The sequence below is a fragment of the Nyctibius grandis genome, chromosome 5 (genome assembly GCF_013368605.1).
Source record: "Nyctibius grandis isolate bNycGra1 chromosome 5, bNycGra1.pri, whole genome shotgun sequence".
NCBI lineage: Eukaryota > Metazoa > Chordata > Aves > Nyctibiiformes > Nyctibiidae > Nyctibius > Nyctibius grandis.
This window is the reverse complement of record NC_090662.1, coordinates 90,464,598-90,484,182: the sequence shown is the minus strand read 5'-3', so window position 1 is coordinate 90,484,182 and position 19,585 is coordinate 90,464,598. Positions and strand designations below refer to the sequence as shown.

Sequence of the window (19,585 nt, the reverse complement as noted above, 5' to 3'; positions counted from 1 at the left end):
GGCTCCTTTCCTCCCTCCACCCCTTTCTTCTCAGTGCATCTGGAAGGCAGCAGATGCTTAGCAGCCCAGGGAAGGGAACGAAGCCCATACAGGAGTTGTCATGGGAGACTGGGTGGAAAGTTTTCCTGTCCATTTCAGGGGAGGACTTAGGCTGCCAAGAGCTAAGCAGGTTTGGCCTCTGTGCTTTCTAATATCGCTCAACGAAAGGTATTGCTTTGAGGCACCTCCAGCCTTGAAAACAATTAAATTATCTCCAAAAAGACCTTGACCCATCACACCTCATTTCACTGGTGCAAACTGTTGATTCCAGTGTGAACTTTGCGTGAAACACGATGGCCCAAACTTCTCACCCAGACAACGGCCAGCTCAGGAAAGCTGACAGAGCCTCCCAGGGGCAAGGCCTCCAACTGCCCACGCTGTCAAAGCTGGGACTGGTGAGGTCTGCATCAGGCTCCTGCCCCGTGCAAAACTCTTGGGAGGTGCAGAGGTAGCGTGTGGGAGATGGGCCTCCACTTGCCCGCTGCGGGCTATAGTTCCAGCCATGGGCAAGGGTTTGGCTGCATTGGAGGCGCTGTGGGCGATAGGTAGCCCTTCACCTCCAAAGCGCTTCTGCACGTGATGGGACTTGGTCTATGAACTGTCAAAGCGTGCCTCGTCCCTGGCGTGGATTCTGATAGATTAACCGTAACGTCAACGAGACGTCCCGTTGGAGGGGTCTGGGTGACCCGTACCAAAAGGGGGGTTAGTGCTGCTGGGTGCCTGCGGACGCCTGGACACAGGACCACATCAGGCAACGAGGTGCCGGGGCTCCGCTGGCCCGCACGGCACCGGCACCGGCCTGGTGCACGGCACCCCGCAGCTGGCGCGGAGAGACACGGGGACTGGGGCCGAGCCGGGCCTTGCCCCCGGCCACGCTCACCCACCGGCCAGGACGGCCGGTAGCGGCCGTTACCCCGCTCCCCGACCTGGACGCCGGCCCCGGCCCGGCACCGCCCGCCGGCCCGCCCGGCCCGGCCCCCTGGGTGGGTCTAGCCCGGGGCCCGCCGAGACGCCTGCCCGCCCCGGACCCCCTCTCCTCCTCCCTCTCCTGCCCCTCCCCGGCGGCTCGACCATGGCCTCCCTCCTCTGCCTCTGCTTCTGCCTCCTCCTCGCCGCCGCCGCCGCCACGTCGCCGGGCCGCCTGGTCCCCTACGACCTGCTGTACGCGGACGGGGTGCGGGCGTACTTCGCCCGGGACTGGGGGCGGGCGGCCGAGCTGCTGCAGCGCGCCCTCCACAGCTACGCGGGGCTGCGGGCGGCCCGCCGCGCCTGCCGCGCCGCCTGCGGCCGGGAGGCGGCCTTCCTCGGCGAGCCGCCGGGGGCCGGGCCCTGGGAGGCCGCCCTGTTCGGCCGGGTGCTGCAGCGCGCCGACTGCCTGCAGCACTGCCTGGGGCAGCGGCTGGGCGCCGCGCCCTCCGCCCACCGCGCCAGCCGCGCCATCCGCCGCGACTTCGAGCAGAGGGAGCCCTACAACTACCTCCAGGTGGCCTTCTTCCAGGTGGGGACCGGCCCCGGCGGCGAGGGGACGCCCCTCGGGGTGGGCTCTCCCCAGGGGGCTGCGGGGTCGCCAGCCCCGGGCAGGCCTCTGTCGGCAAAGGCGGGGCGGTGGCTCTCTTGGAGGGCCGCCGGCTGAGGAGGTGGTGGGCGAGGGCTCAGCAGCGTGGGACACGGGGTGTGAGGGCAGTGCGGGGCACAGGCACCTCGTGGGTGAGCCCAGGGAGCAGCAGAAGTGGGGCGGGTGTGAAGAGGCCCGCAGGAGTGTGACAGGCGCCGCTGCTTTTTCTCCACAGCTGAAGAAGCTGGATCAGGCTGTGTCTGCTGCTCACACCTTCTTCGTCGCTAATCCCCAGCACCTCCAAATGCGAGAGGACATAGAGAAGTACCGGCGTATGTCAGGGGTGAAGTCGGACAACTTCCGCGACCTGGAGGCCACACCACACTGGGTGAGGGTTTGGTGCAGAGCCGGGCGTCAGCGGCTCTTAGCCCATCCTAGGAACCAGTGTGGGGCCCTGATCTGTTCCCACACAAGGGCCGTGGCTTGAGACCGGACCCCCATACACAGAATCATAGAATGGTGTAGGCTGGCAGGGACCTTTAAAGATCACATAGTGCAACCCCCTGCCATGGGCAGGGACATCTTTCACTAGACCAGGTTGCTCAAAGCCCCATTCAGCCTAGTCTTGAACACAGTGATGGGGCATCCACAACTTCTCTGGGCAACCTGCTCCAGTGTCTCACCACCCTGATCATAACAAATGTCTCCCTTACCTCCAATCTAAATCTACCCTCTTTCAGTTTAAAACCGTTGCCCCTTGTCCTGTTACTACAGGCCTTGGTCAAAAGTCTTGCTCAGTCTTTCTTGTAAGCCCCTGTTATACTTGAAAGGCTGCAAGAAGGTCTCCCTGAAGCCTTCTCTTCAGGGTGAAGACAAACCATTGCAGTGTGATACAGAGACTTTCTGGTGACAGTTATGGCAGGCTGCAGGGCCTTGGAGAAGTACATTTGGCTTAAGTCCAGAAGATGCGCTGTCACTGCGTGGTGGGCTGTGCGCGATCAGGCAGGCCCCTAGATGTCAGCACTACCCTGTGAGCGACCCAAAGTCTCAGGGCGTCCTTTGGTGTCACCCATACTGATGAAGGACCTGGATCTGTCCTTTGCAGGAGGCGTACGAAGCTGGGGTGCAGCACTACAATGCAGATGAGTACGTGCAGGCTGTGGCCAGGCTGGAGGAGTCGCTCACAGAGGCGCTGTCAGCACTGGAAGAGTGTCGTGCCCTGTGTGAAGGGCCTCAGGAAGATCAGGACGAGGAGGAGGAGGACATGCAACCTGGCCTATATGAAGCCATTGCAGGTAGCGTTAGAGGCAAGGCTCCTTCCTAGGTTGGGTAGGAAGGCCATGCTCCCCACACTGGACATGCCTCATTTCCCAGCGCTCCTGTCTGGAAGCAGTGTGAGCTACTGCCTTTCTTGCTCCTCTCTCTTGCAGCCCATTATATTCAGGTTTTGAAGTGCAGACAGCAGTGCGTCCTTGAAATTGCCACAAAGCCAGGGCGGATTTCTGCCACAGAAGATTTCATACCCTCTCATCTTGATTTACTGCAGTTTGCCTACGATCAAGGTGAGCAGAGCCACAACCCAGCGGGTTATGCTGTGGCATCCCTAAAGTTGCCTTTTGGACCTGGAGGGCAGTATGTCATGGGGAGAAGTGGCACACTGACCCGACCTCTACCTCTCTCTCCCCACTTCTGCCCCCCAACTCTTCCCAGAACCTCTCTTCTCTTGCTCAGGCCTGTGGCCACCTTGGGAGAGGGCCCTTGTGGTCCACTTCAGTCTCCTTGTGCAGCTTTGGTAACGTGTGGTTGTTCCCACTTCTTTCCGCCAGCACTCTCCATTTCAAGTCCTTGCTCCAACTGTCTGCTCTGTATTTTATGCCCTCCTTTTCAGTACGTGGCTCCAGACCAGGCCCCCACTTCCTATCTAGGCATGCGTGTGCATCTTGTCTCAACAGTGGCGTTCCTTCTGTCAGCCGTGACTGTCCTTGCTGAACTGATGGCCTGTCACGACATTGGTCATCTGTTACCCTGTCGCTTTTACATGTCCTTCAGTTCTTCTCTTGGATACCTCTGCTCCTTCCCACACTGACCCAACTGTCTTTTATCTCCTCTGTCAGACCATGGGTAAAACTTGTATCTCAAAGAAGCCTCCAGACCCCAGGCCCCTCATCATATCTATTGGATGAGGGAGGTGGGACTGTCTTTTTTCCAAATATATGCTAATTTTTTCTCTGTCTCCTCTGAACAAGCTCCTAGTAAGTATTGGAAGTAGGCCCATTCTTCACTGGGCTCATTCCCTGTATTCTCTGCCCATCGTTGGGTAGAGGCCCAACTAGGCAGCGATTGTTATGTGCTTGGTGTAAGGCCTTCTACTGCTGGATCCTGACTGGGGCATTGGGTGCTGCTGGCCTATACACATTTACTGCTAATGTCAAGTCTTCAGAGACATACCTGTTTGTTCTGTTTTGTCCCTGCCCAAGCTGGGAACCAGGCACTGGCTGCTGAATGTGCTGCTTCCTACTTGCTCTTCTATCCCATGGATGACCCAATGTTGGAGAAAATGAAAGAGTATCGCAAAGAACTGGGAGAGGACACGGCTATCACAGCCAGAGAGGTAGTTAAAACCCCAGGTCTGTACTTTTTGGCCCTACCCTGTCCCATATGACAGGATCGCAGTCCAGGAGACAAAAAGGGAAGCATGTTTCACTGTAGATGTGTGCCAAGCCCAGGACTAAAGAAACTGGAGCCTGTGTTTACTTATAGTCTGTACCAGGCAGAGTCCCTTCAGGACAGAACTGGGCTTTCATAGGGCACAGCAGTGTGTTTGGGCAGGTTTCTGCCCTGGGCAGGAGTGGGGTTATCTTTTGTGGGGTGGTTGGTTGACAGCTGCTTTGCTTCTTTAGAATATTCAACGTTACGTGCAGAGATCTTTGATGGAGAAGAAGTTGATTTATTATGCAGTGGAGCATCTAGGAGGAACTTTTAACGACCCTGTAAGTAATGGTATCATCTTAAATCTTCCTGCCCTGATTTCACCAAGACAGTTGCCAGAATTGTAAGGATCAAATGCTGATGAGAAGGACCCCCAAGTCTTTATGAGGTGGATCTTTAAGGCCTTTCTGCTGCTCCAGGACTAAAGTTAGTTGGAAATTGCTGCTGTAACCATATACATTAGTCCAGTCTGGCTGTCGTCAGAAGCAGGCCAGAACCATTGGTCTGATATTCACTGGAGAAGGGGGACAAGGAACTGGCTGTTTGACATGATCCAGTGTGGGAGAAGTTTGTCATGTACTGAACCATCTGCATTTGTTCCTACAGGATCTTTGGACTCCAGATGAGCTGATTCCTGAAAGCCTAAAGGAGAAACACAGGTAAGGTTGGCCAAGTCAACTAGGACTGAAATATAAGTGTTGGAAGTAGGGGATGGGGTTGGACTGGCGGAGGTGGTACAAGGAATGGTAATACCTACTGAGGAGTGGGCAAAACAGGAACAGGAAGGGTATGAAATGCTACCACAGAGGAGGGTTAGGCGTAGCTCTGTGTATTGATAGCCCTGATCTCTGTTTTTTCCCTTGCTCCGGAGAGAGGATCAGGAGAAGCAAAAGCAGGAAACTCTGGATGTGAAAGAGAGGGAGAAGAGGGGTGAGTAAAAGACCTTAAAGAAGGACTTGGATGCAGTCAGCCAGGCTTAGCCAGGCTAAGTGCTGTCCTTTCTTCCATCCTCAGACATTTGAATGCTAGCATAGATGCAGACTGACTGGAATGGCTCAGCAAGTCTTCTCACTGTTTCTTTTCTCCCTCTTTGATGCATGTGTAATCTTGCAAAATCTCGCTGACTACGTCTCTGGGATGGGAACTCAAAGAGCACTGTGGCTGGAGAAGCTGAGAGCAGTGGTACCTGAATACGTGACAAGCCTGTGGACATGCAGATCCCTGTTCAGTGTGGCAGGAGTGTCTATACCCAACCTGGTTCAACTCCACCAGCCCAACTTCAAACAGCATTTTTCTGAAGGGGACAAGGAGAGAGGGGGGGAAATGGAAACTGGAAACAGACTATTCAACTGGGGCAAGTCTTTCCCTGAAAAACATGAGTCAAAATGATTTGTGGCTGAATGCTATAGACTGCAGTGCAGAGTCCCGTGTTCTGGCTGATCCTCTAGTCTTATGTGTGGACACACAGTGTCTTGCAGGGCACTGACCTGGAGTCTTTGCCTGAAGTGACCCCATGTGATTCTCTGCTGTGACACATGGGAGAGCAGATCATTCTAAGGGCCTGAGTGCCTTGGCATTCCTGACCATCCAGAGGTCAGAGGGGGGGAAAAGAAAGGCCAAAGATCAAATCACCAACTAATACCCATTGCTTCTCTTTGGGGCTGAAGAAAGTAGAAAGATTCACTGGAGATAATTCTGGGATAAGGTGTGTGATTGAAAGGAGGGTTGATGGAGGTGTTTACCTGCTTCTTTTCTCCAGAGCCTCACCCCAGTAGGCTGGACCTGTTCTGCTGCTGCGATCCACAGTGCATTCAACTTTCCCCAGCTCCCTGCTGCTCTCCCAGCAAGCCCCAAGTTTCTGCTGGCTCCTGAAGCACTCGCTGTAGGCCAGCTTCCCCAGCTGATGCTCTGGTTCCCCTGAAGCATGTGAGGGGTGCAAGTGGCCCAGGTCTGCGAGGAATGGGCACTTCTGGGGAACTGTCCTGTCTTCTCAGAGAATGTATAGTGTCTCTCCACTTCCTTATCCAGGCTGGGTGTGGGTGTCTGAGGGCTTCTTGTCCCAAGCTTGCTCATGCCTATCTGTACTTGTTTGTCTGACAGGTCCTTTGCCTTTTGAGGGTATTGCTGTCACAATGGATTCCCGCCAGATGAATGGAACCCAGAGGGTTGTGTTTGACAGAGTGCTGACAGAGTCTGAGTGTAAGGACCTTCTCCGACTGACAAAGGTGAGGCCTGGGTCTTGTAGGAGCTCCTGTATGTGTACTTTCCTCCTCAGCAGGCAGGGTTGTAGTGTTTCCATGGAGGAGAGATGGCAGCCTAATGTGTGTCATCTGTATCATTCTATTCCAGGCAGCAGGAGAAGCAGGAGATGGCTACCGGGCAAGACGGTCACCTCACACCCCACACGAGAGATTTGAAGGGTTAACCGTTCTGAAGGCTATGCAGGTAAGTGGCTCTGTGAGTCTGCTGCCTTCTTGATTGTCCATAAAGAGTGTTTGCCACCTGAGCGTTTTTCTCTGTGAAGGGCACTCTGGATGGGGTTGTGGGTGTGTTTTCTTCCTCACAAGCACATGTGCAGTCTCCACTGACCCTCTTCCTCCATGATCACATTTAAGCACATTGTACATGGAGGGCTTGACAAGTGTTTTCTCTCCTGTGAGAAAGGGAGGAATAACCCCATGCACCAGTACAGGTTGGGGGTTGACCTGCTGGAAAGCAGCTCGGCAGAGAAGTACCTGGGTGTTCTGGTGGACAACAAGTTCACCATGAGCCACAATGTGCCCCTGTGGCCAAGAAGGCCAGTGGTATCCTGGGGTGCATTAGGAAGAGTGTGGCCAGCAGGTCAAGGGAAGTTATCCTCCCCCTCTACACTGCCCTAGTGAGGCCACACCTGGAGTACTGTGTGCAGTTCTGGGCCCCCCAGTTCAAGAAAGACAAGGAACTACTGGAGAGAGTCCAGTGGAGGGCTACAAAGATGATCAGAGGACTGGAGCATCTCTCTAATGAGGAGAGGCTGAGGGAGCTGGGTCTGTTTAGCCTGGAGAAGAGAAGACTGAGGGAGGGGATCTTATCAATGCTTACAAATACCTTAAGGGTGGGTGTCAAGGGGATGAGGCCAGATTCTTCTCAGTGGTGCCCAGCGACAGGACGAGGGGCAATGGGCACAAACTGAAACGTGGGAAGTTCCATCTGAATATGAGGAAAAACTGCTTTACTTTGAGGGTGACAGAGCACTGGAACAGGCTGCCCAGGGAGATTGTGGAGTCTCCTTCTCTGGAGATATTCAAAACCCACCTAGATGCGACCCTGTGCAATGTGCTCTAGGGGAACCTGCTTTGGCAGGGGGTTGGACTAGATGATCTCCAGAGGTCCCTTCCAATCCCGACCATTCTGTGATTCTGTGATTCTGTTTTGGGATTGCTACTTGTCCCTGCACGGTAGTCTTGGGAGGATGAAACTTTTCTTTAGCCAAAATTTCCCTTGCTGCAGCTTTTGCCTGTTGCCTCTTGTCTTTGCAGTGTGCCCCTCTGAGAAGAGACTGTCTTCATCTTCTCTACAACCCCCTTTTCAGGTGACAGGAGACGGTAGTTAGATCCTCCTTTGGCCTTCTCTAGGCTGAAGAAACCCGGCTCTTTCAGCCTCTTTTTCTAAGTCATGTGCTATAGCACCCCTGCCATCTTAAGACCCTTCACTGAAGACTCACTCCAGTTTGCTAGTACTTGTGTACTGGGGGACCCAAAATGATGCTGCATTCCAGGCCGCATTCCAGACCACATTCCATGTGGTTTCATGTGCTGAGTAGAAGGAAGGAATTGCTGTGCTGCACAGGTGTACTCCTGACTTATATTTACATGAGAAAACATGTTCTTTTCTTAAATGTGTGACCACAGGACTTTACACAGGTCTCCTCTGTACTGTGTACCTGTGTCATTTCTTAGAGTGTCTTTGTATGTAAGTATTGTAACAGGCTTGTTTTTCCCTTGTAGCTGGCCCAGAATGGGGACGTGGACTGGAGAGATGCCAAATTGCTTCTGCAGGCCAGTGAGAAATCACGGAAAATCATAGAGTCCTATTTTACTCCTGGAAAGAAACTGCATTTCTCATTCACACACCTTGTGTGCCGCACGGCTGTAGATGGTAAAGAATCTTTCACCCTGTCTCCTGGAGACTCTCCTTCTCAGTCCCAGCCATGTGCTCTCAGGAGACTGCCTTCCCTTTATTCTCACTGTGCCCCTTTCTCTCTGCCTTATTGTTTCTTGAAAATGAAAATGCCCATATTATTTGTTGTAACTTCCCTCTTCAGAAGAACAGGAAGGTCGAATGGATCTTAGTCATCCTGTCCATGCTGATAATTGTCTCTTGGATCCTGAGGGGCAAGAGTGCTGGAGAGAACCACCTGCCTACGTGTACAGGGACTACAGGTAAGAGAAGAAGGGGACCTGCATTAGATCATGTGGAGATCAGAATGCCTTGCCGGCCCCGTCAGAGGATGAGCTCAGCTTACAGAAACCAGGTGATGGGTTGTTGGCTCAAAGCCAGCCAGGACTGTAGCATCAGGCAGAAGGCTGTATCAGTGGTTTCAGAACAAGGTGTGAAACACCTTCCCTAGGCTGGGAAGATCTGCCCTTTCTCCCTCCTCACAGCCAGCATTAATGGAGAGCAGAACAAGGCTGGGAGGCTGCATGGACTAGAACCATGATATCAAATGGTCATCTTGTGGGTCTACCACAGTACTACAGTCCACTGCCAGGCCTCATGACAGTCTGTTTCTCCTGATCAAGTTCCATCTTTCACAGTCTTCCATGCATTACAGGAGAGAGAGAACGAGGCTCCTTGGATTTCCTTTGAGCAGTGTACTTTGGTGACTGCTCTCTCCGTTTATCTCTCTCAAGATTCACTGCCAATACTTTTGTGTTGGGTTTTTCTATTCCATGTGAGACTTTTTTCCCAGCCTATGGCAGATTTTGTTACTCTTCTGTGAAAGAACCTGAAATATATTTTAAAGATGGTGACAGTTGTTGCACACTTCAGCCAAATTAGGTCAGTTTGTTGCAGCCAATTCCCCCTATTTATCATCCCATCCCTAGGCATCCAGAAATCTTATTTGCCTTTTCTTTGAGTGGTAACTGTACCCAGAGCAGAAGTCTTCTCTGAGCAGCTTATAGTAAGGATGTAGAACTTAGAGGGAATTGCAGTATCATTGAGTCCGTTTTCTTTCTGGCATAGATGTTAACTTGGTTTAGTCAGATTGTAAAGTTACCAGGCTCTGTCATGTAACTGGTTAGGTATCTGTCCCTCCTGTGGGAAAGCTGTCCCGTTACCTCGCTCCTCCCTGGGTAAGGGGCTTCTCAGGCTGCTGCTTGAATGTATATTAAAATATCTTCCTGGGATCGATGCCACTGAGCTATTTCTAGGAGTATTCCTGTCCTCTTGCAGAGTGAAGTGTGATTGACCAACCAGCTCACAAGGGCTGAGCTCTTCCAGAGTGCTTTTGAAAGAGGTCCCTGGGCTCCAAACTTCCTGTATCTCTTCTGTGTGTTTGTGCTATGGTCATTAATGAAACTGTTGAACAGGATTGGGCCCAGGGGGTCCAAGAGTCCCAGTGATCCTCTTCCGGGCAAACAGGACTCCTTTCAGTGCCAGTGGTGCACTAGTCAGTGTGTGCTGTTCATGTGCTCTTCTTCACCTTCTCTGTGTTCATTAGTAATTTCTCTAGAGGCACCATTCTGAGTGCTTTTACCAGAGTCCAAACTGCTGAGATTGAGCATGTTGTCTTTCCCTGGGAAATCAACTGTTTTGTCAAAGTTTTTGTGGCTTTTAGTACCCAGTCTGCTTTTAGTACCCCCATGTTACATTTTCAGACCATTTCCATTTACCTCCTTGTCCTTCAATTACCCTTCTCCTCAGATATGGAGTCTAAAGCCCTGCAGACTGCTGAGGTTGGGCTAACAGGCCTGTTTATGCTTCAGCCATTATCCCTACCCTCCTGCCCCTTTGTGCGTGTGAGAGCTATCCTTGCTTTTCTCCAGTCATGTTACCACCCTGACTTCACAGTCTTGTTAAAATCCTGTGGCAGAAGAGCTATAACTTCCTGGGTTTCAGAGTTGGTAATCCTCTCACTGTCCTTATGTCCTTAATGTTTTGCTTCAGCAGCCACAGTGTAGATTTTCATTTCACTCTCCTGGTCCCGTTAATGAGCCTCTCTTGTTCCTCTGACTTTTTCTATCAATCAGCTTAATTGAATACCAAGAGGAACTCAAGTAGTTTGTGGTCCATTCTTTCACCTAGTTGACAGTGGTCTCACCTGTACTGCATGGTGGCCTCACTACTTCTCTTTTTGTCTAACACGAGTAAAGAAATTTATTGTTTTAATTTTCTTTTCTGCATGCACCAACCTTCTTTTTGACCATTCTTATGTTACCCTGAAATTCCTTGACTCTTAAGACATGGCTTTCTTTGCTGATCAGTCTCCTCTTCCAGCCTTTGGATTATTCCCAATCTTGAAACATAAACAACGTCATGCCAGGTCAGAACCAAGGTCTGTCTAGCCCAGGGTGTTGTCGCAACGGTGCCACAGATGCATGCTGCAGAGGATTCAAACCAAAACAGGACAAGCGTGTAGAGCTAACTCCCTGGCCTACTCTCCTAGCCTCCTGTGGCTTGCAGCTCAGGGACTCCCCTGAGCTAGGTACTGCTGTATTTAACACCTCCAAACGGATTCTCCTGTTAACTGGTCTGCTCGCTTTTTGAACCTGTGGTGCCACAGCCTCCTGTGACAAGGAGTGTGGGCAAGCACCTGGGGAGGAATGAGCTTCACCATCCGTATGTCCTCTTTCTTTTTGTACACAGTGGCATTCTCTACCTCAATGATGACTTCCAAGGTGGGGGCCTTTTCTTCACTGAAATGGACACTGTGACTGTCACAGTAAGTCTGGGACTGGCCAAAAGACGGAGGGAGGATGGAGGGTGAGACTTAGTCTGGGCAGGAGACGAACAAAAACAATCCAGTGCTGGTGCTGTGGCAGATTCAAATAGGGGCAGCTAAAGGCAAATTGAGGCAAATCCCAGACAGAGGAGAGGTTAACTCCTTCCTAGCTCCAGGCTCTTACAGTCTGTGGGTGGCTGTGACCTAGGCTGTCCCTTTGATTCTGTCCTTCCCCAAGGTCGACCTTGCTCATAGACTGGCAGCAAATGCCTAGCAGCTCTGCTGTTCCATGTTCCCAGAGGTAGCGTGACCTCTGTAGAAGGACTGTGTACCCCAGCGCAGGGGGCTGCTGGCTTCATTGTCTCCTCTCTCTCCTGGCAGGCTGAGGTGCGTCCTAAGTGTGGGAGGCTGGTAGCCTTCAGCTCTGGCAAGGAGAACCCCCATGGCGTGTGGGCCGTGAGCCGCGGGAGACGCTGTGCCATTGCTCTCTGGTATACACACTCCCTGGAGCATGCTGAGCAGGTAAAGGACCATGCTGGAGAAACGGATACGAGTACCTCCAAGCTAGATCAAATCACTCTGAGGAATAGCTTGTGAGCTTTCCCATGGGGCAGGGCCTAGTGCAGCAGGTACCAGACAAGGTACCTGGTGAAGGGGCCATCCTGTGATGGGTCCTGCAAGAGAATGGGCTCTGGGGGGCTTGGGTGGATGTGGCAAAGACAAGATGTGTCTTGTCAGCCCCTGCGAGCGGGATGAAGACCCTAGCAGGGAGGGGTTCACATCATCTCTATCTCCATGGCTGCAGGAGCGGGTGAAGGCAGAGGAGCTCATGGAGCAGAGGGCTCTGGAGCAGGACCGACCTGATGGAGAAGAACGTCAGAGGACTGGTCACAGTGGCAGATCCTCCTCAGGGCCTCCTGTTCCCAGCCGCGGAGCCAGGCCCACGAGCCAGAGTCACAGGCCTGGCTCAGACAGGACACAGCACCCCAAGATGCGGCGGGCCAGAGATGAGTTCTGAGTACACGGGGCCCCATGGGCAGGACTGGCACATACCACGGCATGGCAGGTTGTGGTAGCACCGGGACCACAGAGGCCTGGAGCAGTGTATTAGCATGCTAGAGCCGTAGTGATGGGGAGGGATGCAGCTTGCTTATCTGTGACATCCCAGCAGCTGAAAAATGGGAGCAGGGACAGAGTATTAAAGTCAGTGACACCAGGAACTTTCTTCACTGCCTCACCAATGTGTTTGTGTCACTCAGAAGTAAGAAGTCAGGTTCCCTTCACCCCAGTCCTCTCAGTACCAGCTTCTTGGTCATCCAGGGCCAAATCTGAGAGGGGGAGGAGAAGCCTAGGGTCTTTCAGCAAGGAGCTCAAAACAGAAGCCTCTGAATTTCCTAGGACCTGCGAGCTCTAGAACCTCGCAACTGGTCTGAGAGGGGAAAGGTGAGGGGCTGTGAATATATGGAATAAAAGCAAAATGCTGGACCCAGATGTTGGTGGGAGCTTGAGTCTGTACACCAGGAGGGAGACACGCACGCTCATTGCTGATGGAAATTTAATTAACAAATGATGGGAGGAGATTGAGCCCTCAGTGAAAGAAAACAAACGAAGTATTTGCCCAGATGCCAGCTACTTTCAATAAGGGTGAGCAAGAGAGAAAGTCAGCTCTGCCCTGACTAACCCCTGGAAAGGGCGGAGAGTACCTTTACAAAAAAGCACTGTACACTCAGTTTCCCTGCAGCAAGGCTTCTTGCTTTTTTTTTTTTCCCCCCTCTCCATGCACCAAATTGCCCCTGGAAACAGAAGAGATAGTTTGTTTATCATTTTCCACCCTGATACAAAGACAATCTGCTGTCACTGCCCAGGGGATTAGTGTTCCAAGATGGGATTATATTGTAGCCAAGCAGGAACTGAATGGGGTGGATGTGGAGTATCGAAAAGAGCAGTGACCCTTTTCCTGGGAAGCATTAGAGACAGATCACTCTGGTCATGACATACACAGGCCTTGATGAGGGTTGTGTGTGGAGATCCAACTACAGTTCAGATGGAAGAAATCTGTAGGGCCAGGGCCAGGGCCAGTGATGTAAGAGCTGGGTGGATGATCCCCTTGTCGCTGTTGGCACAGGGCCCCTGCTCCATGGAAAGGGAATTCTTTCCTCAATCTGAATCCCAGCACTTCCTTAACACACAAGCTTGGGAAACCTGCATTGGCAATGCTCTTTGCCCCAGGTTCACAGGAAAAAGATAATTTGATGTGTCCATTTCAAATTCCCTCACACCCTACCGCTCACACATCCATCCCATTGATTTACATGGGGGCACAGGATGGTTCCTGCTTGACGACGACGTATTGGGGGGGTGAGGGGCCAGTGTCCACATCTCTGGCTTGCTTTGCCCAAAGGTGGCTTGGGTGATCAGACCGATGGCCTCCTGACGTCAGATGGGATCCGTTAAAAGGTATTTATCTCAGGCTTGGGCCAAAGCCGCGGGAGAGATTAAAAGAGATTGAGGCCAAGATAATCCCCTCACAGCATCCCACTAAAGTGGCTGCCAAAAGGCACGCCACCAAATCTTTTGCCACCCCCGGCCCCTGTGCCCAGTTCTGTTTTCCCCTTGCAGACCCCGGTTTGCTGCCCAGAGAGGGTGTGACCCCAGCCCTGCCATGGGTTTTCCCTTGGCAGGGCCACCATGGGTGGCACCATCCCTCTTCCCGTCCTGACCAGGATGCAAGTGGCACACTGTCCCTGGGGAAATGGGAATTCCTGTGGTCTGTGAGGTGCAGCAAGCCCTGCCCCAGTGGCTGATAATCCTAGCCTGTTCTGGCTAATCTTCACTTTATTAGTTTGTTGCTGGTATAAACAGAGGGAATCAAATCCGCCTGTGATGGTTTCTTTCCCTTCAGGAGCAGCGTGCCACTCACTTTTCACCCCTCCCCATCCACCTGCTTTGCATTACGTCCCAATCCGATTTCCCCAAGTCTCTGGTGTCTGATTTAATTTGCCTGACGCTGCCCCTGGAATCAGCCCTCCCCCAACCCCTCCTGTCCACAGCCTTCCAGCTCCCCATGGGGAGATCAGTCCTGGGAGAGGCTGAGGAGCAGAGAGGGAGCAAGGGACTTGCTGAGTGGACAGGCAGGACTGACTGGAGACCGCACAGGGACAAGGGGCTTCTGCCATTCTCAGCGGGGGAAGCAAGCCGTGAGGGTCCCATCCAGGGGGGACTGCAACCCAGCTCGCTCTACAGATCCTGGTAAGGATGCTGCCTTGTTGTGATGCCTGAGGTCACCTTGGTGAGACTGGCACTTGGGACCCTGGGTTTCTTGGCGTGATGCTGTGGGGAGTCTTTGTACATGAACTGATCCCATCTGAGGATGTGGGAGGGAAGATCATGGCGGGGAAGGAATTGGGGTTAGTGCTGACATGTCTTTATGATGATGAGGGGCTTCGTACTGGGATGGGGTTGCTTGTTCTCCCCTTGGCAGGTAAACCTCACCGGTTTCCCCACTGGAACAAGAGGGTACAGGCTCCCTGGAGGGATCTGGCACTCACTACCCGTACACGGTCCTGCAGTCCCGGTGCACTCCTGCGCACACCTCTTTGCAGCTGGCTGCTTTTCTGGATGGAGAAGGAGCCCTCAGAAAGCAAGGGGCAGAGCAGGGTAATTTTGCCCTGGCCTTTGATCTCCATCACAGGAGAAGGGGATCATCTGTGTATCCGACTCCACAAGGAGCCCAGGGTCACCAGGGCAAGCATGCGAGGCCAACCAGGGATTACACAGAGACCCGGGGATGCTGCCTATTAGTACGCAGTCCTCCCTTCTGCACCTTTCCCTTTTCTATTTACAGCCCTCTCCCAGCATCCTGCAGAGGGACCACTACCTCCCCAGTGTGGGGGAAGCTACTCAGAAGCTAGGAAATAAGGGAGTTCACCTCCCCTTTCTTCCCACCCATCAGTTGCACCCCGATCCCCACAAGGGAGTGATGCAGGTGGCTTGGTAGAACAGCCCCTGGGGCGCAGGCATGGTGCAAGGGACATAGCCACTGCCCTGAAAAGTCATGGTGTGGCAGCAAAAGGCACAAGGCGGATGATTCCAGACCCCCCCCTCAGCCTCACACCACGGTAGAGGCATTTGGTCTGCTACAAGCAGACACCCAAGGGCTCAGGATGGGTCTGGTTGCCCACAGACAGGAGTAGTACAGCAGGTGCCTCCAGCAAGTTTGTCAGAAAAGGCAGGAGGGAAAAGAACTGTCATGCTGGAGAGCAGAAGAAATGAAATGTGGTTTCAAAAGCCAAGAACTGTGAACTGGATGAGCACAGCCAAGGCAGAGCTCAGAAGAGGGCTGGTGTGAACCGACTAAGCCCAGGCTCTGTTTGGCTGTGCCGTGCTCCTCAGTGATGCTTGTAGGAGGCACAACTCTGGATGAGTGCTGGTGCCAAGGTCCTCCTGTCAGCATCTCTCTGCGATGCTGGGGTGATGGTGGTGAATTGCTTTTTCAAATGTACTTAGGGACTTGGTTTCCTCTGCTGCTTAGCATCCACCTGAAAGAGCCCTTACTTCCAGAAGGCACTGAGCGTGCACCATTTAGAAGCCTTTCCCATTAAAATGAGGCTGGGCAGCTACCATGAGCTGATCTGTGGACCCACAAGAAATGTGCATCCCTAAGGTCCCGCTGGTCACGGCAGGAACATGCCTTGGCCAGACTTCAAACTCTATTCCCGTTTCCTCTGTTCTTCCTCCATTTAGTTCCCCCATTTCCTGTCCTGAATTTACATGACCATGACGAGCTGCTCTTTTGCACACCTGCCGTGGTCCTCCCGGGAGGCAGCTTCACTCCGCTGGGGACCAGGTAACTCACTCTCCACAAATTGCAGTGGGACGTGACAAGTGCAGGTGAAGCTGGAACTATTATTATTGCTCATCTTTGGCTCTTTGGCCTGAAGCTAAGAACAATTCCTAACTTCATCATCTCTCAAAGGGATTTAAAGGTTCAGACAGAGTCCTGAACCTGAGCTGCACCTTCTCTATATTTAGCCCTTTTGATCCGTCCTTGACATTGTGCCCCTGCCCTTTGATGTGCCTGCCAGCTCCGAAAGCCCCTCATCTGGTTGTGCAACTTCACAGAGCACTGTGAACTGGCTTTCCCTTGCTAATGTCAGCGTTGAGAAAGAAACACCTGGGGAAGGGAAGAGAATGATAAAAAAGCAGGAGAGATGCAAGGAAGACTGGGGAGCCGATGGGTGATGAGGAGGACATGTGCAGCCAGCTTCACCTGGAGCAGAAATTGGAAGGAAGAGAAAACAAGGCTCCCATCTCCATGCAGGTCTAGATGGGCAAAACCAGAAGTCCACAAAGATATATTAGGGCAGGTGGATGGACAATGATCTCAGATGGCCAAAGGTGTGTGAAATGACAGCCTGGAGAGCTTGGGGACCAAGCAGAGGAGACTGAAAGGAGAAAGTCAGAGGGAGATGTGGCCCAGCAGGAAAAGGCAATCCAACGCTTAGGGTTGATGGAGGAAACATGGGATCGGTCCTGGGCAAAACTGAGAAAGGGGAAGGTGTGGACCACAACAGTAGGGCTGGTCTCCACGGGGTGGCTGGAAGTTCAGGTTTGCCACTTGGTGTGCTGGGAGGCAGTGACCAGAGCTGGATGCAGTCTCCAGAGCTTCACTGTGCACCAAAGCTGAGGGGCAAACACCACAAGATAAGGAGGATATGCAGCTTCCTACTGAAAGCTCCAAGGCCTTCCCCAACATCTCCCCAGTCTGTCAGTTACTTGAGAGATGGTGTGGGGTGCTCAGCCCTTCCCCAAAGGAGAATTGCATTCAGGTGGATTTTTGTGGCCAGTGTCACTCAACCAGGTGCAGCTATGCATTCTTGCTGGGAGGAACCCCCTCATCACTGTTCTGTCAAAATGCGAGAAGAAAAAAGCAGTGGAAAGGGCCCAGCTCAAGCGCTGGTCTGTCCCCGTCCTTCAGTGTAAGCTGAGGCTGGCAGCCCCAGGCCACTGCTGTGGCACCTGCCTCTGGGCTCTGACAGTGCAGCCCTGGGCCCCTCTCCTGCTCCCTCACTGTGTGCTGGGGCCAGCAGATAAGGCCAGCAGCCATGTCCACTGCATGGGCAGGGAGCAGGGAAGAGGCAGCAGCGCTGTGGCTCTGTTCGGGCTTGCAGGCAGCACGTACAAGTCTTTCTCTGCAAAGTGTAGCCTGAAATAGCCTCCCTCTGGAATAAGCTCATGCTTCCCGCGTGCTGGGGGAAGCCTGTATCTCCCACACTCAAGCCATGCCTCAGGAGTCATTGACCAAGTAGAAACTCACCCTGCCTGGAGGAGCAAAGGAAAGCCATAGAGACATTCAGGGGAAAGGATTCTGGAGGGAAACTCAAAGAGCTCTACAAAGCAGTGAGCAAAGTTGGGACTTGGGAGCTACCTGCATGTGTTTGCCCACAGCAACAGAGCAGCCTGGCCTGGAAGGACCCAAAGCCCTGTTGGCTGGAAGAAACAAGGCCTTCAGGCAACTGGCTAGAAGGGGCTGGAGGCAATGTGACCCATAGGGACTAGAAGGAGAAATTCTGCAGATGCTGCTGGAGCATTTTTGGCCTTGGGGCAAAGCTCTAGTTCTAATGATGAAGAACACCTGGAGCACATCTGGATGCTCACATCTACCCAGGAGAAAGATTGAAGCAATAAAGACCAGATTTGTCTACAAGACTGGAAAATGCTAGAATCACTGGTGAAGTTTTAAGTGCACATGACAAGCAAGAACAAAACAGAGATGCTGTATAATCATATGGTGCACCCGTATCTTGAATATGGATTACAGTTCTGGTTCATTGCTCTCTCTGCAAAAATGTATCATCTATACTCTATAAACAACTGAAAAGGGCTTAGAGAACAACAGAGGTAATAGGATGTAACGGCTTTCATGGGAGGAATGACTAAGTGTGCTCTGCAGTCTGGAAAAGAAGTGGATGAAGATGTATCTGACAAAGATCTATTAAAAAAACAAGTGATGCTGAGATGAATAGAGACCGGTTATTTGGTGATTCTTCCACCTCAAAAGCTAGGTACCACCAAGTGGAACTAGTGTCATTTGGGAGTATCAGAACCAGGAACTTCTTTGCAGAGCATGCCACTAAGCTGTGGCAGTCTTCACTACGGAGGATGCTAAATTTCAGCATGGGTGCAAAAAGTGTGTAGACAAACGCATAGAAGAAAAGTCCATCAAGAACTTGCATACAGTAATGCTGCCTGTAGCTTTGGAAGTCAATGAAAAGCTGGGGCTAGGAAAGTAGGAGAGATACCGCTATCTTCTTATGTTATTCTTAGATCATTCCCTAGGTATCCATGGTGGTTTGTTTTGGTTTTTTTTGGATGGGAAACTAGATGGGAACCCTGTCATGGTTTAAGGCTGGGCTGGCTGTTAAACCGATGGCAGATGCTCTCTATCAATCCTCCTCCCCGCCCCAGAAGGAGAAGGAAAAGAGAAAAGGGAGAGAGAATTATGGATTGGAAAGTTGAAACAGTTTTAATAAACTATAATAATGAAAAAGAGTATAATAATAATAATGGAAATAATTAAATATATACAAATATATACGAAACCAAGATCGAGCTCCCCTGATGTCGGTCACATCACCCCCGGCACTGCAGGGCAGGCTCCGGGAAGGCCCAGACTGGATGCAGTGACAGATGGGAAGTGGATTCAGGGATGCACGGATCGGGATCAGGGGCAGCAGAAAAACAGACAGAGTCCTCTTCAGACACCGGCCATAGCAAAAGACAGAGAGAGAGAGAGAGAGACCCTTGTGATGTGTATGGGATGGAATACCTCGTTGGTCAATTTTGGGTCACCTGCCCTGTCCGCTCCTTCCTGGAGATGCGACCCCCCTTCAGCTCTTCACTCGTAATCAGTGAGGAATTTAGCAGTGACCTTGGTTTCTCTAAGAACAAGTACAGCAAGAGCCTTTCTGCATAACATCCTTACTGGTACCTCAGTGATAACTATAACTTAGAACGTTATCAGTCCTGGAAGCAGACACTGTCTGCAAAACATGCAGTTAGTTTCAGAAAGTGCAGTTACTTAGAAGAGACTTAGCTGAGAGTAAAAATCACTGAAAGGAAAATTGGTCTGGTTTAGGCCAAACCAGGACAAACCCTGACAGAGCACCTCAAACCCCCCAGATTTCTTTGGTGGTCAAAGAGCTGGCGGGCACTGACTGGTGGTGCTTTGCCTAGGACAAATGATAGGAAATAGTCACTGGCCTCCCCCAGCAAGTCGTGGGAGAGAGCTGAGATGGACAGCTTGGCCATGGACGGAGAGAAGCTGATGAGGAGGACCCAGGACTTGTTAGGGCCTG

General features: G+C 52.2%; 1 protein-coding gene across 1 annotated transcript; it reads left to right on the top strand.

The window, feature by feature from the left end:
* The first annotated feature begins 1,104 nt into the window (after positions 1–1,104).
* On the top strand, positions 1,105–12,693 carry P3H3 (prolyl 3-hydroxylase 3). Its single transcript, XM_068400861.1, has 15 exons — positions 1,105–1,537; positions 1,830–1,982; positions 2,700–2,889; positions 3,025–3,156; positions 4,072–4,205; positions 4,495–4,584; positions 4,910–4,962; positions 5,175–5,233; positions 6,404–6,528; positions 6,653–6,748; positions 8,290–8,440; positions 8,607–8,724; positions 11,153–11,228; positions 11,610–11,750; positions 12,034–12,693. Exons 1-15 carry the CDS (start codon positions 1,112–1,114, stop codon positions 12,244–12,246), a joined length of 2,157 nt encoding a protein of 718 aa, XP_068256962.1. The 5' UTR covers positions 1,105–1,111; the 3' UTR covers positions 12,247–12,693.
* Positions 12,694–19,585: the final 6,892 nt, after the last annotated feature.